Raw genomic sequence first — 25,708 nt, 5'->3', positions numbered from 1 at the left:
ATCACCTTGCAACGATATTTTTTTTTATACAGTTATACACTGGGACTTTGTGTATATTGTGCATGGAAGAGGACTTCCAATATTTTGAAAAGTATATATGTATATATATATATACTGAATATTTTACGACTTCATCGCATTAAGATATCAACTTGGTTCATTTCTTTTGACCAAGACTTTCATGAGTACTATGAGAAGGCTCATATATTGTTAATCATTATACATATTATTTTGGTGGGCTTGCTGCTCACCCTTGCTTTCTTCTTTCATCACACAACATCAGATAGACAAGATGAACCGGACCAAGCTCCCGATTCGCAAGAGGTTAGGAGACGTTCCGCAGTTTTCTAGAAGCACTGATGCCGCCATAGCTGAGGTAGGAACTACCAATAGGCTAGGCTTTCAACTTTTGATGTATCAGATTATGTATATTTATGAATTGTAATAATGGCAAAGAAATGTAAATTTATTCAGAAACCTGTTTAAGGTGTATTGGCATATAATTGTGGAATAAAACGACTTGTGATTATTTTTGGATATTCATCTCTGAGACTATAACTTGTGGTGTGTGTATTTATTGTGGGGTCACAGTACAGAGTAGTTGATTATTTATTAAGATTGGGTGTTGTTAAGGGAAATGGAACTCGTGACAACCCGGATCCCCGACCCCGGATTTGGGGGTGTTACAGTATGTGTATCTACCTATATTATTATATTGAATACGAAATATTAAAAATTTAATTGTTGGTCCTTTTGCTAAGTTTTTTATTATTATATTAAAGACAAAAAAAAATGAAAGTTTGGTTGATAGTCGGTCTGGTACTTTCTTTCTGTGTTTACTTAATTATCCTTACTCAATTTTATTTAAATTAATTTTTTTAATATTCTATATTAGAACACCCTTTTCCCAATATTAGAGTAAGATTCGTCAAATCAAAGCAAACCATCCCAGCAAATCGGACTTTTTCAAATGTAGATTATTTTTTTCTAGGCATGGCATGAGACACAAGTTTTATATATAATAAAATAATAATTAGTTAAAACAACCATGCAACACACGAGTTTTAGGCAAGTATATTATAATAAACAAAACATTAAAATTTTGGTTGGTCGGTCGGTCATTCAAATTCTAATTGATATTGAAGTCAACTTTATCTACCAATTTAATTCTAATTCAAATTAAATTTTGTATTATTATATTTGATATAAAAGTCGAGTCTTTTACAATTTAAATTTAAATTCATACTGATGCCAAAAACTAAAACCTAACTTTTAATAAAAATATTATCATTTTTTTTGTAAAAAACACGTATAAATATCAATAAATCTATATTTTTAAATAAGTATCATTATTTTTTTTTTCAAAAATCTCTTTAAAACAATTATGAACATATACATGTATTAATATATTTATCATGCAACCATATCATTTAAAAAATTAAAATGAGCAAATTTAAGATTTCAATTTAAATAATTTTTTTCAAAGGCATATAATATTAAAAAAAAAAAAAAGAGTTTCGTGCATTACACAGTTCGTCCGTACTCGCTGAATTACATAATCGCCCAACTTAACTAATTTATTATTTTAACATAATCATCTTCTATAATATTACAAAAGAATGGACGGGAAAAAAGGATTTTTTATCATGAATAAGATAAATATTATTTTCACGACTATGAGAAACTAAATCAACGAAGATTGAAATAAATATATTTTGCTCGGGAATAGTTCTCCAACCTTGATAGAAAATTGTTACGAATGAGAATTGAACCTATATTTTTTAGTGAGTTTATTAAATTATCTTTTTCTAAAACCTAATTATTATAAAAATTGGTATTATAATATATAGAAAAATAAATTCCGTTTTACTTATTCAGAGATACTTACAGTTTTAACAAATATAATTAATAAAATATTGGCATTAAAACAATAATTATTTAAACAAACATGCATCGCACGAGTTTATACTAGATATTAAAAACTTGATAGTCGGTACTTGCTGAAAGTAATTAATTATCCTCACTTAATTAATTTATTATTTTGACATAATTATCTTATATAATATTATCGTTTAAAATTGTTCGAGTTAAAATAAAATAATAGATACTCCTAACTGTGTAGCAATTATGTTATTGAACCGAGATAAAAAAAAATTAAATTAAAAAAATAATTCGTTGGTCGGTATAATAATATTGGGCTAAAAAACAACATATTACTTACTCTTTTAACAACTATAATAAGTATAATATTAAAATAAAAATTATAAAAAAACAAATATTTAAAACAACAGTGAGTTTTAGGCTAGTGTTACTTATATTCACTAGCCTTATACTAATATTTTGTTTTTGTTGGACTTTTTAGTGATTTATGATTGGTTGTTGAGAAATTCTCAATGGTATCATCTTATAATTGGTTTTTCTCAATGGTACACAAAAAAAAATTCAACTTCTAGACAGTACCATCTTATTATTAACTATTTCCGAGAAATACCATTTATGTCAACAAACGTTGGTCAAATGTTGGTCAAATGTTAACTCATTAAAAAATGACCATAAAAATAATCGAAATTGGAAAATAATTACAACTTCATGACATTAATAGCATTCGCTTACAGTTGTTAATGTTCAATTACTTATAATTACTTATCTCTGTTACATCAAATATAACATTTTTTTAACTTAACAAAAAGTGACATTTACTAAATTTTTCTAGTATATATTTGTCCTTTTGGATCCTTTAAATAATTTTTTTTTAAAACCACAAAATACGAAAATGATAAGGGATGAAAAGAGTTTTCTGAACAATCTCGAACTAATAAATTATGATTTAAAATAAATTTGTTACGAATTTTACACTATTGCTTATTTGTGCATTCGGGAACTCTTACAAATTTTAATAATAAAGACGAAAAATAAGAATATCATATATAATATTATAAAATCCTAACTCTAAGCTCACTAGTATCCGTTTTTCAAAACCGATCCAAATTCTAAGCTTATTATAATCTAATTTCAATATCTTAATATTTAACAAATTTTAATTCTTGTTATTATAATATTATTATACTATTTTTTAATATAACGGCATATTAAGTGATTTCAAGTACCTTTGTATCATTTCTTAATGACTTAACGTTTGACCAAATTTGTTGACAAAAATGGTATTTCTTGGAGACATTCAATAATATGATAGTACCGTCTGAAAGTCTCGAAACTTTTTTGTTTACCATCAAAAAAAGTCAATTATAAGATGGTATCATTAACAATTTCCATTGATTGTTTAATGTAAACAATGCATTAACCATTAGGATATCAAGGTCTAGCTCATTTTTTACAAACAACCCATGAACCAATTCCCCTCACACCTTCATACCTAGAGATGCACAAAAGGCCCACCGGGCCGGGTTTTGACCGGGCCTTAAAAAGTCCGGGTTTTGACCGGGCCGGGTTTTCGGAAAATGTCAGAGCCCGTTTGGGCCCTCGAGACGGTCCTAACCGGGCTTTTTTCGGGCCGGATCGGATCGGACCGGACTTTTTTCTAATTTAAATTGGATCGAGTATTATTAGAGATTCCGAAGAATACATATGTTAGCAACTAGATCATCGTAAAAATATATTAGTTTACATGGAATATATTATGAAAACATTACTTCATTGAAAACATTTAAGTTCGGTAAAAAATAAACATGTTTATAGTACAATATGTTTTATCGTTGTTATGATAACAATGATATCCAAATATATATAGTGTACTTATTATATCTTCTTTCATTATTTATGCAACAAAGTATATAAATAATATTATTAATCACAAATATGTAAATATATATATATATGTGTTTAAAGTATTATTTATATTTATAGTAAATGTGAATTTATAAATATATAAATAAATATATTAGAATAATCAGGTTATAACCGGGCTTTTTCGGACTTTTAATCGGATCGGGCCGGGCCGAAGCCCGGGCTTATAACCGGGCCGGGCCGGGCTTTGCCTAAAAATATAAGGTCCATCGAGGCCCGAAACCCGGACGGGACCGGGTCGGGCTTTAATCGGGCCGGGCTTTAACCGGATCGGGCCGGGCCAGATTTTCGGATCCGAACTTTTTGTGCATCTCTATTCATACCCCATTTCTACACATTTAATTATTAAGCTTAAAACTTTCATTACGAACACCACGCTCAACACATTAACCAATGTTTTCAAATAGGCACATTCTTGATTCTGATCGAGTAAAGAAGCATTTGAGTTGTTTACACAGTAAATTTGCATAAATAAGTTTTGTCACAAATGTTGTATTCAAAAAACACTCTAAACTAGATGATTATTATGAGCCCTGGGTGAGGGCCATCATGGTAGGTATCGCCAGATTTCAGGTCACCTGGATAAGTAAATGAATTGTAACCTAAGTACATTAAATTCACCGCTAAATCGTGAATATGTATTTAACATGCATAGGGACTATTCCAACTAAGAACTTAATACGAATGCTCAGTAAAGAAATGTGAACGTTGAGTTTATATAACAAGTTCACCAACATTGCAAGGATTTGCTTAGTTCACAGTCTCACAGACACACAACCTAAAAATATAAATGCGTCATAGCCGATTGTAAACCATAACCCTAAGATGTAATTTGTCATTTATGAAGTAGGGACTTTCGTCAGCAATGAAGGATATCCACGATGTTTTGAACAGGTCCCAAGTTCCTACAATATGTTCTGCTGTTAATGTGTTCCTTTCGTTATACTCGATCCTGTATTTCTCTTCTTTCTTTGACCAATAGGCAAATTCAAAGTCCATTTTAAAACTGTCAGATTCATTTCCTCGCATGCCCAAGAAGAGGCCAAACCGCAGTGATTCATAGTTCGGCTCCCTGGCGCAGTAAGCTGACACGTAAAAACCATGTTTGCCAAGATAAAAGGTTTCTGAGTCGCTATGCCCAGAAGGATATAAACTCGCGCATTCCTTCCGTGTTACATCCAGATGGACAACACAGTGATGTCGAGGAAGCTCCATTACAACCGCTTTGATTGGCCGACACATGTATGCCCGTTCCACAAAACGTTGATTTGGGTTTCCGACGTTTTCGCCAGCAACATGTCTGGCCATCGCAAGTTGATGCCGTCCGCATTGTGTCTCATTCTTAAAAAACAAGGCCTCAAGAACAATTTCAGATGCAACTTCAGGACTGAGATAGGTGCTTGTTGTAACTTCTTTTAATTTTAGGCTTGTCATGTAAGGGAACCGGATCAGGTGACGAAGGCGTGTCTCCAGTACTTCCCTTCTTTCCTCCAGTTGTGGGTAGTGAACTTCAGCCCACTTCAGCACAAGATTGTAAACAACATCTTCGGACCATACCTGAATATCATCACTTGATAGGATAGCCTCTATTCCAGCTAATGACAGATTTAACACCTGAGTTTCACATCTGGTAAATATTGCAAAAAAATATTAGTTCCCATATTTTGATAATTCTGCGGCCTAAAACTCGTAGCAAGCCTTTAGGTAACAAGCATGATACACTCTGAAGTCATCAAAGATTCAACGAGCAATAATAAAACTTGACAAAGCTGAAATCTAGAGCTCTCACTTCTCTAAATGTCTGAACTGACCAGCAATAAACTGCTTGGCTGAATTAGTAAGCTGCTGAAGAGCAACAGCTTGCAAAACACTAGCCGGAAGATCTATATAGCTAAAAGCCAGGTCACAATCCATAGGAAGTTTGCTTAGTTGCTGGCTGCAGTACTGCATACAGGACTCAACATCATATTTGTCTGCGGCCACCAGTATATCCAGCAAACTAGAAAGTGTTGTAGTTGACAATGAATTTTTATACATAAAATTCAGAAGCTCCATCAGCGAAGCTTCCTCTGTATAAAGAAGAAAAGAATAAGATAAGGGCTAAGCTCATATCTCGTAAACAATCTCTCAACCAACAACATAGACGGTAAAACAATTATGGTGGCACTATAAATTAGTAAGAAAGAGAAATAGGTTGTGACTTGCTGATGCCAAGAAAGGGATATAGCATAATGATGAACTATTTATCATTATCATAAACATAAGATTAATGAACGTTATTACTCAATCATATATAGATTATAGACAAACAAGGTGTTGACTGTGGAAATCTTGTCCAAAAGGCACATCCCAGGCACCCATGCACAGCCCAAGCAATGCATCCCCCCAACATTACTTTTAGCTACATAAATATGCAGTCAGGCAGCAGCACATACACGTTAAAGATGATAACTTTTCAGGTATAGTACATTACTAAATTTATAAAATATGTCAGTTGCATGAACCGAGGTGCTATAGGCTATTAGGTATTAACCATATGTATAAAATAACTCCAACTCAGGGTTGGAATGGAAATCAGAGTTCAATAATCAGAATTGATTATTACAAAGAGTTCCCTGTACACTCAAATGCAGATTAGCCTATCAGGTATGTAGATAGAAACTTCCTTGCACTGAAAAATGTAAATTGAGAAATGAAATAACCCGTCACTGTCATTTTTACCAGAATCATGAATCTGCAGTTTTGCAACTCGTTCTGATTCTCTCATCCCATTTGAAAATAACTGCAATCCAAGAGTTCAAATGCAAAAATTACTAATGAGCTCAAGTTAAAAGCAGCATATGACTGATTGACGAATTTGACCTTGTAGAAATATGGACTCTTTATAGCTAATATTGCAGAATTAATGTGTATAGTCTTCACTCGATGAACAGTTGAAAAATCTCTGCTCAATGTAGCTTCTTCCCCTATAAAGGCATCACGTGTCAACTTTATGAATACAATACTATTAAGGGAAGGGTACTTTGGTTTTTAATAACTAAAATTCCACATTTGAGCTTAAATTATACAACTACTACAGATAAAACATAGTATATGGACCACTCCTATCAAACCTTAGTAGACAACCTGAAGATGATCCCTTAATCATTAAATCGCCATCTGTGTCTTGGTTTTTCGAGGCTATACTATCATCCGCATCCTGAAGACTACACTGAACAGCATATACTTCACCATGCATGCCTGTGCCGTCATCTGGTACAGCTCAGAAGTTATCCGATCAGTAATAAATAAAACTAAATAAAATCAAACTATGACGAGGCCTGCATTAAGTGTCCATGAAAGTTCACAATAAGGCATACATGTGTACACACACACACGCTCTCTCTCTCTCTCAAACACAAAGCTCATGTTTTATAAAGCTCTAGTGATACAAACCAGTTTAATAATCGATGTGTCGCGACTGAGTATCGTGCCCTTCTGTGAGTAGCATTTACTGATATCATTAGTCCAAATATGCCACTTATTACCAATAGTATTATATATATGAGTCTACCAGTAGTATTAAGTCGTAGTGTGGAATGAAGGCCAAAGTACGAGTTACTATTGGGAGTTATTATGGATATGAATAAAATGTTACTGCTTTTCTTCCTTTAGTTCTTTAATTTTCTTTCTTCCCCCTTCCTCCGGAAGTAGTTTTAATTATCCAAACCCCCAAAAAGAAATCATGACAATTTGGTATTAGAGCTCAATTTTTGGACCAATGGAAGACACGAATATCATACATGAGATTGAGAACTATTCAACAATGGAAGGTAAACTTGAGCAACTCCATTGTATGGTGGAACATTTCCATGAATCTGCTGAAAAAAACCAGCTCCAAACTAATTCCACAATAGATGAGTTAGGAGCACAGGCGACCCTGCTCTTCGGAAGCTAATGAGTTGAGGTTGAGAATGGAGAATTAATGAAGTTCTTGATGGGTTCATATTTTTAAATCAAGTGGTGGGTAAGGTATCAAATGAATCTGGAAATGAAGTGTTGACTAAAGGTCTTAAAAACTGTTAATTTTTATAAGACCTGTTTAATGAGCCCAAAGAGCTACCGCCACCAAGAGGTCATGATCATTTCGTTCCCCTCAAGGAAGGAAGCAACCCTGTAACATCAAACCCCTGTAGATGCCCTTATTTACAGACGAATGAGATTGAGAAGATAGTTAAACTGTTAAAGAGATGCTAGCCAGTGGGATAGTTCGACATAATTAAAGAGATGCTAGCCGGTGAGATAGTTAGACACATCACATCTCCTTTTGCTTCACATGTCTTGTCTGTCTCCTTAGTGAAGAAAAATAACCTGAGTTGGAGACTGTGTGGAGTATAGAGCTCTAATACATTGACTGTGAAGAACAAATATCCAATTTTCATTATAGAATGGGCTGCTGGAAAGTTAAAGCCTAAAGGGCTTATACTCCCAATTGAAATATGGAGTTAGGACCCCCAGATCAAGGTACACCCTAGCAATGTTCAAAAAAATTGGCTTCAACTCTCAAAATCCATGAGGGACATTATAAATTTATGGTAGTGCCCTCTAACCTTATCAATGCACTTGCTTCCTTTCAGGCTCTTATGAATGATGTGTTTGGTAATTCTATGAGAAAGTTTGTACTTGTTTTTTCTAATGACATCCTCATATACACTACTAACTAGCTCTATAGTCCGTGCAATGCATGAGCATGTTCTCTAATGCGTGAATTGATATTATTTTGATTGTAATTATCGACGATATATTCATGTAATTTCATGATAGATCGATTAACTAAATATCTCTTTTTATGAAATTGAGATCGATGTCGTACTTAACATGTTTTTTCTCAAAATGAGTTGAATATGCAACAATGAAATCGAAATATACGATCAAAATATTATACAAATGATGGCACACATATCTCATGAAAATAATTACAATGAATGAAATATTGCGAAGTTAATTAAAGAGTTACTATATTTGTTTACATGGTCCAATTAGTGATACAAAATACAATGAATATGAGGTAATTCTTACTTTCCATATTAGAAAATGTAATGATTGAATATGCAAGCCGACATATTTGATAGGGTATAAGAGACCCGGCTAGGATTTAACCTAGATCTAAAGGGTACCAGGCTCAATCGATGTACCGAGACCCCCCTCTCCCAGTACAATCAAATGGAGAGACCAGACCCAGGCCCATCCCATGACCCGGATCCGGATCCAACCCAGAACCCAGACCTAATGCCTACCCGGATCCGGATCAGGACTCAAGCCACCATGAGGGGGGTTCCTAGCAAATACATGCACATCCCACAACCCGCCAAGCAAGGGTATGTGGGCACGTGACTTCGACGGCTATCAACAACCAACACACCAGACAAGCACGGCACGTGTCAGAGGCCGTTAGGACACTCTGAAGGTGGTCCTCCCCTGGACACGTGTAAGCAATCCCCCCAAGCCAGGCGTCCTCCGCTCCCAAAATCCAACGGCCCAGATTTAGAGGTAACTACCCCTAAACCCTACCTTGGGGCTATATATACCCCCAAGGCTGAAGGGTTTAGGGGTTGGAAAATATTCACTCTTGCACACTCACACTCTCTCATATATTCATAAACACACAGCAGCCATCATATATACATATCCATACACACACAGCAGCAGCCTCTACATTACATATACACATCTTCATCTTCTTCAAAGCCCTGTTCTTATTCTTACACCGGAGGCGCCGTGGGAGCTTCCGGTGTTGTTTTGCAGACGCCCAACCAGCAGCTACACCTCACCCACGCACAGAAGGTCCAGGAACGCCGTCGGACGGAGCCGCTCGCTCATCAATATTAAATATAATATTGTACAATTAATAATATAAATACATTTTTCAATATACATCATTTTTTTATGATAAATATATTAATAGATAGGTCAGTAATCAATGGTTATGGAAATTGAAAAATGGACTACATCGGTTGAACTACCGTCAAAAATCGAGAATTTATCGAACATATTTTTATATTCTTTTTAAAATATATAAGTAAAATAATTATATTTGAGATGTGTAAAATTGCATTTGTACATCCATACTAAGTTATAACATTATTTTGTGTGCATTATTTATTAAAATAATAAGAGTCTTAATCATCTTTACACATCTCTCTTCTTCTTCCCTTATCTTTTCAGTTTCTATTCGGCAGCCGTCTGATTTCTTCATTTAAAAATTAAAATCGTCATTCTTCACCAAATCGATGCTGAGTATATTTTTTTTCCCTTTTCTTCTCTTCATAGCCTCAAATCGTGTGTTTGATTCGTCAAATTTTGACCGGAAAATTGCCGATTTTGATCGAAAATGGCAAAAATGTTATATGATCCGATTTTGCTCTATAATATTGTTTGGTTGCCTTCTAGCAATTTATCGGCGAAATTGTCGCTTTCTATAACACTGCAATAACACTGCAGTAATATTATAACTCTTTTATTTATACCTCTGAAAAGACTTTAAATTGATTAATGTAAGAAAAATGATTCACCTTACCATTGTAAAATATTAATGTAACCGTAATGAACTTGATATTTTAATATTTTATTATATATATTCAAAATTTTCAAACCAGTCTTAGTTTATATTTGATTTGGCCATATAATAAGAATCTCAACTTTATTATAAACTCCCTCATAACCCACTTATTATTCATATACAAAGAGAATATCTATTATATTTCTTGGGTTTAATACTTGATACACTAACATTGTCATTTTCAGATTAGCTAACATGTTAAATTAATTGACTGAAAATAAATTTATTTTATATAGAGTCTTCAAAAAAAATAAGAATTTAGTATATATACATGCAAATACTATTAAATTTTAGATATCTAATTATAGGTTGTTAATATTCAATTATAAATGGTAACATATATAAAATTATTAATACTATTAAGTTAGGTGTAATTAATATATGTTATTAAATATGGCAATTATTTATATTTATTAATAAGAAGTAATAATGACTTAAGTGTAATTAATATATGGTATTAAATTTGACAATTATTTGTATTTATTATTGAGGGGTAAATTAGTAATTTGGAATAAATGGTCTCACTTAACCCCTATTTGCTCTATTATATATATAATAGATTTGAAGGACCATGAGAAACATGTTGCATTAGTCTTTGAGTGTTATGGAAACATAAAACTCTTTATAAGAAATAAGTTTGAGTATGCCGCTTAATCAGCAAAGTATTGGAGCATATGGCATCTCAAACAAGTGTATGTAGCTGATATAAAGAAGCTATGGTCCAATGCACTCAACCATCAACTGTAAAGGCTTTGAGCTGGTTTATTGGCCTTAAGTGCCATTACAAGATATTCGTGAGGAAAGAAATATGGAGTCATTGCTTTGAAGAAAGGCTCATTTTGTTCCTATGCCAATGCATGACTAATTTAAAAAGAACGTAACTGTTGAAGGAAAATGACAGGAAGTTATGTATGACCATTATAAACCCACTCCCCAATGGATTCCCCCGCAAACGGCAAAAGGGGGATTTATGATGAATTGCAAGCTGCAACCCAACAAAGAGACCCAACAAAGAGACGCAGTTCAGTAATTGAATATTATTTCAAAAGTCAAGTCTAATTATATGTGGGGAAGACATGACTAAGGTCCATAAACAATCGAGTTTTATTGTAAATAAACTCTTAGCCTCAAATATATAACATAGAGATGAACACATAATTTTCTGTTAAGGCAGTAGCAACCTCTCTTTTTTCCTCACAAATTTACATTTTTTCCTTCTACTCATGCCTACACTTCTCCACTTTTCTTCTGATCTTCCTGTCTGCTAATAAACACTAAACAGAAATTTTCAGCGATAAATAGTATTTTTATGCAACCAATAGTTCCTGCTGAACAGTTTTTTATTTTTTTGGAAAACCAAGATCTCCAAACAATAGGAAATCGATGGAGAAACCTAAATTCAATTCCTTTCCCTTTTATTTCGTCACCAAAAAACTCGCGAACACAATGTTGATTCTTTAAATTATTTCTTTCTACACAAGTATTTTGATTATCCAAAAGCCTAAAAATTTAATTCGTGACTTGACAGAGTAGACATTTGAAACCCTGGCCCATTCTAACCTAACCAAGAACGAACCATGAGTCCCATTTGCAACCTCTTCTCAGAAGTACCAAACCAAAATCACATAATGCTTTATAAGCATACACAACAACACATGATTACACACGTCTCCACTTTTACAAACTTAAAAAAAAATCATAATAAAACATTAACAAGAAAACATTAATAAAACAAATGACATAACACGGATTGATTAATAATAATACGAGTGTAGTACCATTTTGTTGTATGATAACAAGAGCGCCATTGGGTTGAGCTTCGAGTGGGTCGGGTATGATTTCGATGGATAAAACCCGATCCGAAAACTTGGGGTTGTCGAATGCAAAACCAAAGTTGCCACCACTCATATCACTATCCATCACTACTTTCTATATTCATTCATATGGAGATAATAAACTGAAAACGTAAAAATTTAAAATGATACATAAATGTCGCGAATCATTGACACTCCTCTAACATTTTATTCTCTACTGGTAACAGACTCTTAAATCACTTTTAAATACAGTATAATGTAAATTTTCTACCTTTATATTCAATAATATTATTTTTATCTGCTACTAATTCAATTTTATATTATTAAAATATCTTAAGATCATAAAAATATAATGAAATAAAATGAAAAGAAAAGGAGAATGTTTTACTAAATATTAAATTAAAATCAGATAATGGCTCTTAAAATTAAGAATAAATAAGATATACTTTTTTTTTAAACCAAACAAAACGAGCTTAAAATAAATCAGAATGTAACACATCTACGAGAAAGGATGGTACATCACACCATTCCTTCCATTCACACATAGAACCAGTCTCTCTAGCCAAAACATGAGCCACTAGCCAAAACATGAGCCACTGTATTGGCTGAACGTCTAACAAAATACACTGGATAGGACCCTAAGTCCTTGACTATAAAATGACAATCTTCAATAATAGCTCCCAGGTAAGAGGAATCCATCAATTTACTCTCAAAAGCTTGAACAACTGCTAATGAATCAAGCTCTATATGCACGTCTGAAAGCCTCCTCCTCTTCAACCAAGAAAGTGCTTCTTTGAACGCCAACGCTTCAGCAATCTTCGGGTCCACAATACCAGTCCAGAAACCTCCATAAGCAGCTATGAACTGTCCTTGATCATTCCTTAACACACAGCCAAATGAGCTCCTGCCTTCCTTTTCAAACACTGCAGCATCTATATTGCACGAAAACCAACCCAACACTGGCTTCTTCCACACTAAAACCCCTTCCCTGTCATTTAACTTCTTATGAATAACCTGATTACTCTGAGCCCTTTGTCATTGAAATAGATACACACTTGCTTCATTAACCACCATCGACGGAGTTTTGAATTTTTTATTCCATACTACATTATTCCTGTGATCCCAAATCTGCCATACTACTGAACATATGATTTCCATCTCCTTAGAAGACTTAGTCTTAAAAAACTCCTTCATTATATTTCTAACCGACAGGTCTGGACTTGAAGCAACATCCACCTTCACTCTGTTCCAGCAACTCTGAGCAAAAGAGCAATAAAACAGAGCATGCTCAGCGCTTTCCAAATGATTATGACACACTGAGCAGATAGGATAAACTTCAACAAAACGACTCCTGAGATTTTCCAATGTTGAAAGACAGTTCTGCAGCATTCTCCACACAAAGATTTTCACCTTCGGAGGAACATTCAAGTTCCAAATTTTAAGCCAGTTAAACTCAAACTCCGAGTTAGGCAGACCATACTCATTTTGACAAAGTCTACGATAGCCACTCTTAACTGAGTAATTCCCTTTCTCCTCATCAATCCACATCCAAGAATCTTCCTCCCTGGAACAATTCAGCGGGATTTTTTGGATTTGAACCACATCTTGCTCATTGAACAAGTCTCTAAGAATCTCCAAATCCCACTCAGTTGATCAAGCTTCAAAAGACCACTCACATTGGCTTCCTCCAACCCTTGAACGACCGGAGTTGTGATCTTTGTTTGGTTCCAACTAGGTAGCCACGGATCCTTCCAAATATTTACTGTTTCCCCCCTTCCTATTCTTTTCACACTCCCACCACAAATAAGATGATGAGCTGCCATTATACTACGCCAAACATAGCTCGGATTATTTCCTAAAATGGCCTCTTCAAACCTACACTTTGGGAAATATCGAGACTTCAATAGTCTTGAAATAAACGAGTGAGGTTGCGTAAGAATTCTCCAAGCCTGCTTACCTAGCATAGCCACATTAAACTCCTAAATGCGTTTAAATCTCATCCCCCCAAATTTCTTTGGATAACACATTTTATTCCATGCCATCCACCTAATCCCCTTATTCTTCTCTACATTCGACAACCCCCAAAACCTGTTCATTAGAATCTCTATGTCCTCACATAACTTTTTTGGAAGAAGAAACACACTTGCAACATACGATGGAATCGATTGCACTACTGACTTAATCATAATTTCCTTCCCTCCTCTAGAAACAGTTGTTCCTTTCCAGCTTTGAAGTCTATTCCATATCTTCTCTTTCACATATCTAAACGTTTCCCATCTGTTGCTTGAAACCATTTTTGGGAGCCCAAGATACATGTCATCATTACGAACTTGCACCTGAAAAACTTGACAAACCTCTGATACAATCGAGTCCACATTGTTCCGACTAAAAGAGATTGCTGACTTCTGAAAATTAATTTGCTGTCCGGAAGCTCTCTCATATAACACAAGGCACTCTCTAATATTCTCCGCTTCACTCACAGTTGCTCGAAAGAAAAGATAGCAGTCATCTGCGAAAAATAAATGAGTGATAATAGGCGCCCCATTAGCAATTTTGCATCCATGAATAGCCCCCATCACTTGTTTTCTACAGATCATCGCAGATAGGCCCTCAGCACAAAGAAGAAAAAGATAAGGCGATATAGGGTCCCCTTGTCGTAGACCTCGACTTGGAGTCACCGGACCTATCTCATTCCCCGAAACTGTGAATTTATAAGAAACTGTTGACATACAAAGCTAAATCCATCTTTTCCACTTCGCATCAAAATCCAATTTTTCCATTACACCCAAAACAAACTCCCATTCCACTCTATCGTATGCTTTACTCATATCAATCTTAAGAGCCGCGTATCCTGTTTTACCCTTAGTCTTCCTATGCATCCAATGATTCACCTCAAAAGCTGCAATTACATTATCCGTGATCAAACGCCCAGGAACAAAAGCACTTTGAGTTTCAGATATAATGCTTGGTAAAACCACCTTTAAACGATTTGCTAACATCTTCGTGATTATTTTCATCATTACATTACACAACGAGATGGGCCTGAGGTCAGCCATCGTTTCTGGATTCGCTTTCTTTGGGATTAGAACCACTACTGTATCGTTAAGACTCCCCGGAATTATACCTTCATTTAACACTCGGATACACTCCTTAGCCACGTCTTTACCAATTATACTCCAGAATTTCTGATAAAACCCGGGATTCATTCCATCCGGTCCTGGACTTTTATCCGGGTGCATAGCAAAAATTGCTTGTTTTACCTCCTCCTCATTGAAATCACGAATTAACTCCTCATTCTGAGCCCAGTAACTCGTTCTCCAATACAGTCCAACACCTCGTCAGCCCTCACTCCTCTAGAAGCAAACAGATCACTATAATAGTCTTCTATAACATTGCCTAGCCCTGAAGCCCAGTTCACCCAACTCCCTTCACTATTCTTCAGTTGATTAATGTGATTTTTCTTCTTTCTTGCTGAAGCATACGAATGGAAATACTTAGAATTGCTATCACCCTCTTTCAACCAAAACTGCTTAACCCTTTGCTTCCAGAAATCTTCTTTTTGAACAAGAATTTTGGCATACTCTGTCTCCGCCTCTCTCAAACATTGCACCGAGTAAGCATCATAAAGGCCTCTAAACCGTTCCAGTGTCTCTCTCACTCTCTGAAGTCTCTTCTGAAAATCTTTTACTAAAGTATCCCCCCACTTTTTTAACTCAAACCCACATACCTCAATTCTCTGCTCCATATTCAACCCCTCCGTTCTCCTCCAACTTTCAGCAACAATATCACTGCATCTTGATTCTCTTAACCAACAGTTTTCAAAACGAAATTTGTAATTTCTAGCAACTGGTCGCCAAACACTTACTTGAAGAAAAATGGCAGAATGATCAGAAGATGGTGCTATCAGATTATAAACCTTATTTGTAGGAAAAAGCGATTTACATCCCTCATTCACAAACACCCGGTCCAGTTTTTCTTGCACCCATCTTTCCGTACCGCGACTTCTTTCCCACGTATATGGATACCCTTCCATAGGCAAATCCGAGATTCCACACACAGTCTCCCTAAAAACATTCAACAGCCAAGTTGGATGTTTATGGCGCCCCTTCTTCTCTTCCTCACGAAGTAAATCATGAAAATCTCCCAGGATAACCCATGGCAGAGATGATATTGCTGCTAATGACTTTAATAAATCCCACGAATCTCTTCTCCTCGACCTCTCCGGAAAACCGTAGATACAAGTAAGTCTCCACTTATTAATATCATCTATCTTGACCTCTGCATCAATAAAATTTTGAGATGATGACTCTATCTTAATATTAGCTACATGTCTCCAAAGAAGAGCTAGCCCCCCTCCATGTCCCGTTCCAGCTACCGTAAACAGACCCTCATACCTCATCTTAGCTAGAATACCTTCAATTCTATCTTGATTCACCATAGTCTCCATTAAGAAAACAAACATGGGCTTCTTTAATTGGACAAGGTCCAATAAAACCTGAACTGTACGAGGATTGCCCAAGCCTCTACAGTTTCAAAATAACGTACTCATTGTGGCGGGCGGGCCTGGGTGACAGGTCCCGCCAATGCCAAGTTTTTTTGGTCTTGTTCATCTTCACTCATTATAGTATCCAGCCCATTTTCGAGCCCAACTTCAAAATTTGAAATAATGCCCGTCCTATCCTTCCCCTCTCCCACCCGCTGTCTTTTCTGTTTGGATACTATTATCCCATCAATAACGGGATTATCTTCTCTAGCATTTAAATTTTCCACTATTTTCTCATGATTTATAGTAGATGCAACTACCCTTGTTTCTTTCTCCCTAGCATCTCGCTGCATACTCCTACGATCATGGGATTTTCCAACAGCCTGACTTGATTCCCCCTCCACCTCTTTCTCGTTTGACTTCACCGGATTTACAAACGCACCGTCAGCTCCCCTTAACCACATACTTTCTGCACTTATACTCTGTTTACGCATTGTTGCACGTAAGGACCCGTCGTAGTTTCTGATTTCTGTACCCTGAGGATTATCAAACAACGCCTCACAAAACTTCTCAGTATGTCCTATTAACCCACAGAAAAAACAGAATGAAGGCAATCTCTCATACTTAAACTGGAACCACATCCAATCGCCTCCAGCTTTTTTAATTCGCATCTTGCTTTTTAACGGTTTCATCACATCAATAGCCACCATAATCCTTAAATAATTTCTACCCATCCTTTCAAAGTTCTTAGAATCTGATTCCAGAAATCTCCCCACATAATTACCTATGGATTTCAGCACATATTCTGACTTGAAACCAAGCGGGACATCATAAATTTAGACCCATATGTAGAGTTCCGATAGCTTAATGTCCTTTAGTTGTTCATCCACATTTAACCTTTTAATAAGAAGGACTTGTTGATTAAAAGTCCAAGGACCATTATTCAGAACTCTCTGCATATCAAGATCATGAAAGAATTTAAATAGGAAAATATTTGGTTGATCCGTCTCCTCCATGAACACCCCCTGAACCGGTCTCCATATTGACGCCAAGGTATCTTACATTGCCATAAAATTCACCTTCCTATTTGTTAAGAATCTACCCACCAAACACCTGTTATAATCTTGCTTCACGCCGTTCTTCGGAACATCCTCCAACACCAGGCCAAAATCCTCATCTCCATTTTCCAACGAGAGCTTTGAATATGCCTCTTCCAAGTTTTCAGCATTTCCAGAGCTCGCCATGAATAATAGATTGACACAGAACACCGTATTTGAAAAGAAAACAGCGAAAAGAAAAAGATTTAAAACTTACCAATAGATGAGACAGAGAGAAAACTCATCATACAGATGAGACTTACATAAATAAGATATACTTAAAATTGTAAGAAAATCTAATAATTTCCTGGAGCTCTAATTTAAGCCTTACTCTTTATTGTTGAATCTAAGATACGAGTTGAGTTTTTTTGGAGACGCTCGTTGCTTAAGATATTGAAAGACCTAACACTCCTCTTTTTTGGTCATCATTAGTGAACCGCCACAAGCAGTGACATATCCACGGGTCCGACAGGCTCAAAGGATGCCTCTGGCAGGCTTATGTTGTTAATGAATGTAGCCCTAGTGATGCAGTGGTCCGGAAATTGAAAATAACGATGCAGTGGTAATATTTATACAACTATATTTTTAAGGAGATACACACAACCTTAAATCTAAATGTATTAAATCCCATGGGGTGGTGGCCTTATATGTCAATTTGACATAGAACATTGTTCAAATTATCATTTTTGAAAAAGATTTCGAAAAAAATGGCCCTATATGTCACTTCTTAACGGAACACCGTGTTCCGTTTTGATTTTTTTATTTAAAGGTAAAACGAAACTTCGTCTGCCGTTTTAGCACTTTAATTTTTTTTATATGGGAAAACGGAACTTCGTGTACCGTTTTAGCACTTTGATTTTTTTATAGGGCAAAACGTTAGATAAAGCAGTGTTTTGTAGCAACACATAAAGTAACGTTTTTACCTTTTTTTAAAAAAAATATAAACAAAACACTATATCTTGTAAATTATTAAATCATAAATTAATAAAAAATATTTTAAATTATTTTCTAAAACCCAAAAGGGAATTTTTGAACACTAAAATGTTAAAAATTATTAAATTAAGTTACATCCTTAAATTTTATAATTATTTAATTTAAAATTAATATTTATGGTTCATAGGGATCGGTGTAAGATTTTTTAATTTTTTTTAAATGTTTCTAAAACCCAAAAGGGAATTAGTGAACCCTAAATGTTAAAAAACTGTTAATTTTATAATTATTTAATTTAAAATTAATATTTATGGTTCCTAGGGTAGGCCCTAAACCCTAGATTAAATTAGGATTTAGCCTAAACCCTATATTAAATTAGGGTTTAGGCGCTAGAATTTAGGAAACCCTAAATCGGTGTAACATTTATTAATTTCTTTTTAAATATTTCTAAAACCCAAAAGGGAATTGGTGAATCCTAAATGTTAAAAATTGTTAAATTATGATTTATAAATTTTAAAAATATTAAATAAATATAAATATTGAAAAACGTAACATTAAATGATGTTTCCGGAACTCTAAATAATACATCAAAACAAGCTTAAAATAAGAAAACAAAACATAAAATAAAGGAAATACAAAACGTGACTTGAAGTCAGGTTGCTACTTTATTAAAAAAATAAGAGGCAAAACGGAAGATGATGTTCCGTTTTGTATGTATTAAAAAACGGAACATTATATGACATTATGAGGTGAAATTTTGGGCCTTTCTACCCTAAAGGGGCAATTTGGGCATTATTAACTGAAATAGTGATAATCTGGACCTTTATTCATCCCAAGGTAAACTGTAACCCTCAGGTGCAATTTGCCATTGATGAAGAAGGGACTATCGTCAGCAATGAAGGCGTTCCACGTTGTGTTGAACAGATTCCTACTTCCAACATATTGTCCTTCTGTCAATGTGTCGCTGCCTTTATCCTCAGTCCTGTACACTCCTTGACTCCTTGACCAAGCTGCAAGTTCATAGTCCATCTTCAAACTGGCAGATCCATTTCCTCGCATTCCCAAGAAGAGGCCAAAGCGCTCTGATACATTTTGCACATCCATGTTGCAGTAAGCCAAAAGGTAAAAACCATGCTCACCAAGATGAAAATCTTCTGAGCTAGTAACCCCTGCAGGATATAAACGCACACATTCCTCCCGCGTTAGGTCCAGATATGCAACACAATGATCACGAGGATGCTCAATTACAACTGCCCTGACTGGCCGACAAGTGTACGCCCGTCCCACAAAACGTTGACCTGGGTTATCAATCTTTTGGTCTGCAGCATGCGGGCCCAGAGCAAGTTGATGCCGTCTGTGTGGTGTCTCATTCTTAAAAAACAGAGCCTCAAGAACAATTTCAGATGCACCTTCAGGACTAAAATAGGTGCATGTTGAAACTTCTTTTAATTTTTGGCTAGTCATGTATGGGAACCGAATGAGGTGACGAAGGCGTGTCTCCAGTACTCCCCTTCTTTCCTCCAGTTGTGGGTAGTGAACTTCAGCCCACTTCAGTATAAGATCGTAAACAACATCTTCAGAACATACCTGAATATCATCACTTGATAGGATAGCCTCTATTCCAGCTAACGACAAGTTTAACACCAGGTTTTCGAATCTGGAAAATATTGCACAAAGTTTTATCAGCTGCCATTTTTGGCAAGTTTGCAGCATAAAACTTATAGCAAATATTGACCTAACAAGCATGATTCTTTCTAGAAAAACTCTGAAAACAACGAAGATCCAACTCGCAATAACAAAAATAACAAAGCTGAAATTTAGAGCTCTCACTTCTTTACGTCTCTGAACTGAACAGCAATATACTTCTTCGCTGAATCTGTAAGCTCCTGAAGTGCAACAGCTTGCAAAACACTTGCGGGAAGATCCATATAGCTAAGAGCCAGGTCACAGTTCATGGGAAGCTTGCTTAGTTGCTGGCTGCAATACTCCATACATGATGGAACATCATATTTGTCTGCGGCTATCAGTACATCCAGCAAACTATAAAGCGTTGCCGTTGACAAAGAATTTTTGTACATAAAATTCAGAAGCTCCATAAGGGCAGCTTCCTCTGTATTAAAAGAATTAAAAGAATAGAGTAAAATAAGGGATAAGCTCATATTTTAATAAATCAGTATATCTGGAAACACCATAGAAGGAAAAACAATACGGTGACACTAAAATTAATAACACAGAGATTAGTAATTGGACATTCTTATAAAAATAAGTTTGACAGATTTTATTTCTCAATAATAGACAAACAAGTTGTTTACTGGACTTCGTGGCACCAAGCATAGCTCATGCGGCATACCAAATGACGTTCAGGTAGCCAATGAGGGTTTGACGCTATATGGCGCAGATGATAAATGAGCACTGATATGTATATGATCATATCTGTCTGTCTATGTGCATATGCATACATGTGTGCTTATACACATATATATGTGTGTCATGACAATGTCTAATGGGAATTCCACCGTCCGTCGTCGTCAATTGTCAGCTGACAGTCTTAATTCTTTAGAAAGAGAACGGTAGAGTTCGGGCGCTTTGTGCTTGGCAGTCAAGCCCCATGTCCTCATAAATATGTAAGGTGAGCTGACAACAACCTCATTCATTAGAAAGAAATTTAGATAGAAACTTCATTACATTGAAAAATGTATATCAAGTAGGAACTTTTAAGTTGGTCATAGATGAACTTTACAGGACACTTCTAATATCTAGAGATTAAATCTTCCTGTCAAGGTCTTTAGAAGTGATCCTTTTTTTCTTTTTTCTTTGAAATACTTGAGATGTGATACATTTTACCTTCAAGTTAAATTACCTCTATTTAATAACTGTGATATACGCCAGCAACAATATTAACAATGGCCTTAAAATATGAGAGATTTGAGTGTGTTTTATTGAATACAAAATCAGAAAGATAAATGCCAAGGTATTCGAGAGACCTGGTACTCTCCCTATAGGTTAAGTAGCTAATTAAAAACTAATTTCTGCCAGCCTCTCTCAACTCCTCTCTTGACAATATATTCTGTCACATTCAGTACTTGCCAAATATAAAAGATATTTATTTGTTCTCCCAAATTCATGCTAATTATTTGTAACATCTATATTAGTATTTTTATTACCTTAGTACTATCAATTAGACAGCCTAGACATCCTTCTCGCTGAGCCTCGAAATACGTGTACCTTATTGAGGCTCTATCAAATTGGATTTTATTTTGGGTATATGTTAATTCTCTTCAGGGAAAAGGTAATGCCAACCATGCAACTTTTCTCTTTTCTTATCTTTTTCCAAGTCCTTCATAATTTCCCATACGCAATACATCTAAATCTGGAATTAATAGAAGCAAAGTATCAAGCTTACATGTCACATTAAATTTATAACATGTTTCTGGCTCCATGAAATGATATAACTTTTAGTATAATAGCAGCTAGGAATGAAATAAAAGCTGTCACTGTCATTTTTACCAGAGGTATGAATCTGCAGTTTTGCAACTCGCTCTGATTCTCTCATCCCATTTGAAAATAACTGCAATGCAAAAGTTCAAATGCAAAAGTTACTAATAAGCTCAAGTACAAAGCAGCATATGACAGCTTGACGACTTTGACCTTGTAGAAATATGGACTCTTTATTGCCAGTACTGCAGAACTGATGTGTATAGTCTTCACTCGACTGACAGCAGAAAAGTCCTTGCTCCAAGTAGCTTCTTCTTCTATAGAGGCATCAAGATGTGTCAATAGATATAAGACTTCCAAACAAAAAACATTTTAGACTTGAGACTACAATTTAGAGCAAGTGATTTCTTAACGTACTAATAACGATGCGATTGACAAGCACTGTGAATGAACACAGCTGATCTATGATCAATACCTTTTTAATTAGACACCATTTAGGTAGGGCACTGTGTTTTTAAAAACTAAAATCCCATATTAAAGTTACCAGTACTACTACTAGAGAGTGATATATGTACCACTCCTAAACCTTAATAAACAACCTGAAAATGATTCCTTAATCATTGAATTGCCGTCCTTGTCTTGGTTTTCAGAAGCTATACCATCTTTGGCATCCGTCGTACTACACTTGATAGCTGGTTCTTCGCCAAGCATGCTGGTGCAGTCACCTGGTAGAGCTCATTAATTATCTGATCAGTAATAAATAAACCTAAATAAAATCAAACTATGACAATGCCTACATTAAGTGTGGATGAAACTTCACATAAGCCATACAAGTGTACACACCCTACACATAAACACAAAGCTCAAATTTCATAAAGCTCTAGTGATATACAAACTAGTATAATAGTCAATGTTGTCACGATTGTATGGAATTGAGAATTAGGGTTTGCTTTTCTAGGCGGGGGGATTTTAAAATAATGAGTGTGGTGCCGTTTTGTGAGTTTCTTTTAACGATGCCAGTTAGTCCAAAGATGTCGTTAATTATAAGTTGTACTCCCTCTATTTTTTATTATATGACGTTTGACTTTTTGCACACATCTCAATGTGTATTGACCAAGTAGTTAGAAATATTATTTCAAAAAAAATCTGTTTGCAAATTATAGTATTTTTTGTTTACTTCTATTTAAAAAAGAAAAAAAATAAAAATAATGAGAATAACTACCCAATCAAAACACATTGAAGTGTGTGCAAAAAGTCAAGCGTCGTATAATAAAAAACAGAGGGAGTATTATAATATTAGTTTACCAGTTCCATTAGTCGTAGTGTGAAATGAAGGCCACACTGAGTTACAATTGGGATTGCCAGGATCCTAAATGTATCAGTAGTTACAGTCACTTATGGAAATGAATAAAACAATTATTTGTTTTCTCCTCTTATTTCTTTAAATTTTTTTCTTCCTTCTTCCACCACAAGTAGTTTCAATGATCTAGAACTCTAAATATATATCATGACAACATTGGCAGAGCTTACAAGAATATCATTCAGAAACATAAGAAAACTTTTATAACCATGGAGGTAAATGTGAGCAACTCCATTGTATAGTGAAACAATTCCATGAATCTGCTAGAAAAAATCAATCTCAAACCAATTCCAGAATAGATGAATTAGAAGCAAAGGTAACCCTGCTGTGAGCAGCTAATTAGTTGAGGTTGGTAGAGTATATGAAATTCCTGATGGGCTCATATTTTTTATGTGAAATGGTGGCTAAGGAGTCAAATGGATCTGGAGACAGTGTTGACCAAAAGGTTTTCATAAACTCTTAGTTCGGTACCAAGACCTAAGCTCAAGCCTACCACCACCCAGCTACGGAGCCAGAAAATTTTAGAAACAGGGACTAAAATAGAAGAAAAAATTATAGCTAATATATTTATTTAAAATTTTTGTTATAGTGGGGGCTAAAAAATAGTTTTTATTAAGTACATATATGTAATATCTTCTAAATATTAGGTTAGACAACTCAAGTATTACCTATATTTGTGTAGCCGTACATATTTTAAGGGGTTTAGAGCAACTCCAAGAGATAAGCTATTTGTCATCCAAAGATTTAATCTACGGAATAAGGCTGCTACAAAATATGCACCAACTGAATCCTAATGGTTCCTTATTTCACTAAGATCCTTCTTCCATTACTTAATAATAGCATTACTTATAAATAGCTAACCTCCCCCTTCTTCTTAGCATGTGCTACTTTCATTTAATAATAAAAATTAAAACAATTTATTTCTCTCTATTATATAGTGTATGAAAAGTACTTTTAATAATATAATATGAAATAAGGAACAACATTGTTGGAGTTCAAAGTCCTTGTCAATGTTTAACTAGTCATACCATTAATGCCACATCATCATCAGTTCACCATAAGACAACATATTTCTACTCTACCCCCCACCCCAACTCCTTACCTATATAATGTTGAATAAATATTACTTTCTAAATTACAGATAGCTAATATAGGTACCACCGTTGGAGTAACAATTTTTTTATTATATTTAGGGAGCCAAAAATTTCCAAAATTAAGCATACACAGCCACACACACTGCGTACACCTGCACTCTTTCAAACTCAGTATAAGAGTAAAAAAGACCCGAAATCATAATAATCCACATGGGAAACATCCATTGTAAATTTGTAAGAACTAACAGCATAGTAATAATTGACAATTTTATTACATAAAAGAACGACAACCCCGGAACAATCTCTAACACAAAGTATACATAAATATCGCAATATTTACATTAGACATAACAAAATATTAACAAAAAAAAATATAAACAAAACAAGAACAGTGGTACCATTTTGTTGTTTGATAACGAGAGTGCCATTGGGTAGGGGTTCAACTGGGTCGGGTACGATTTCGATGGATAAAACCCGATCGGAAAATTTAGGGTTGTCGAATGCAAAACCAAAGTTACCAGCACCCATTTCAGTTTCCATAACTGCTGTCTTTGCGAGTGGAGTTATGCGTGTGTGTAGATGTAGAAAGAACAAACGGAAAACGCGGAAAATTGATAAAGTTTTTAAATTACTATTCTAGAACATTCTACGAACCATGACCGGGGTCAACCAAAATTCTCTCTAACATCGATTTTAAAATGCGGATTCGGGAGGTTCGGCTTATCAATTTCGAATCTATTCAACTTTGAGATTATAATACTCTCTCCGTCTCAATTTATCCGTCTTATTTGATATTTTTGCGGTCTAATCTACTTTAATATGTATTTTTCAATTTTTCAAAATAATAATAATAAAAAATTATTTACGGTCAAAGTTGAGTCAATTTAACCATCAAAAGTCAAACAAGACAGATAAATTGGGACGGAGGGAGTATATTTGAATATTCTTCGACATCACCAGAGCCCCGGGCGGACCTTACACGATACTGGTCGTGTGGGATGGCCATTTGCGACGAACATCAACGAAAATTTAGGAGGTTTCATGCAAGTGTTCACGACGGTCACTACAACGAAGGTTTATGACGACCGAAACA

General features: G+C 35.0%; 3 protein-coding genes across 3 annotated transcripts; all 3 read right to left on the bottom strand.

Moving 5' to 3' along the window:
* Positions 1-4,472: 4,472 nt before the first annotated feature.
* LOC141678623 (BTB/POZ domain-containing protein At2g46260-like) lies at positions 4,473-12,455 on the bottom strand. The gene is made up of 6 exons (XM_074484969.1): positions 12,181-12,455; positions 6,931-7,056; positions 6,667-6,770; positions 6,526-6,586; positions 5,594-5,873; positions 4,473-5,431 (listed from the first exon to the last, which is right to left on the bottom strand). Exons 1-6 carry the CDS (start codon positions 12,320-12,322, stop codon positions 4,600-4,602), a joined length of 1,545 nt encoding a protein of 514 aa, XP_074341070.1. The 5' UTR covers positions 12,323-12,455; the 3' UTR covers positions 4,473-4,599.
* Positions 12,456-15,499: 3,044 nt separating this feature from the next.
* On the bottom strand, positions 15,500-16,663 carry LOC141679451 (uncharacterized). Its single transcript, XM_074485952.1, has one exon. The coding sequence runs from the start codon at positions 16,661-16,663 to the stop codon at positions 15,500-15,502; it is 1,164 nt and encodes a 387-aa protein (XP_074342053.1).
* A 2,590-nt stretch (positions 16,664-19,253) lies between these two features.
* Positions 19,254-25,330, bottom strand: LOC141678990 (BTB/POZ domain-containing protein At2g46260-like). Its single transcript, XM_074485461.1, has 6 exons — positions 25,014-25,330; positions 22,761-22,886; positions 22,375-22,478; positions 22,234-22,294; positions 20,557-20,836; positions 19,254-20,383 (listed from the first exon to the last, which is right to left on the bottom strand). Exons 1-6 carry the CDS (start codon positions 25,153-25,155, stop codon positions 19,522-19,524), a joined length of 1,575 nt encoding a protein of 524 aa, XP_074341562.1. The 5' UTR covers positions 25,156-25,330; the 3' UTR covers positions 19,254-19,521.
* Positions 25,331-25,708: the final 378 nt, after the last annotated feature.

Source organism: Apium graveolens, chromosome 8 (assembly GCF_009905375.1).
Source record: "Apium graveolens cultivar Ventura chromosome 8, ASM990537v1, whole genome shotgun sequence".
Taxonomy (NCBI): domain Eukaryota; kingdom Viridiplantae; phylum Streptophyta; class Magnoliopsida; order Apiales; family Apiaceae; genus Apium; species Apium graveolens.
Note: the sequence above shows the minus strand (reverse complement) of the source record. Positions and strands in the feature narration are given on the sequence as shown.

Excerpts from the sequence above, each read along its gene's own strand:
- LOC141678990 (XM_074485461.1), bottom strand. The coding sequence starts at position 25,155 with ATGGAAACTGAAATGGGTGCTGGTAACTTTGGTTTTGCATTCGACAAC. Across the intron at positions 22,887-25,013 it reads CGTTATCAAACAACAAAATG|GTGACTGCACCAGCATGCTT; the intron begins GTACCACTGTTC and ends GAGCTCTACCAG. Across the intron at positions 20,384-20,556 it reads CAGTTCAGAGACGTAAAGAA|ATTCGAAAACCTGGTGTTAA; the intron begins GTGAGAGCTCTA and ends AATATTTTCCAG.
- LOC141678623 (XM_074484969.1), bottom strand. The coding sequence starts at position 12,322 with ATGGATAGTGATATGAGTGGTGGCAACTTTGGTTTTGCATTCGACAAC. Across the intron at positions 6,587-6,666 it reads AGAGTCCATATTTCTACAAG|TTATTTTCAAATGGGATGAG; the intron begins GTCAAATTCGTC and ends CTTGGATTGCAG. Across the intron at positions 5,874-6,525 it reads ACTGCAGATTCATGATTCTG|AGGAAGCTTCGCTGATGGAG; the intron begins GTAAAAATGACA and ends TTCTTTATACAG.
- LOC141679451 (XM_074485952.1), bottom strand. The coding sequence starts at position 16,663 with ATGGAGACTATGGTGAATCAAGATAGAATTGAAGGTATTCTAGCTAAG.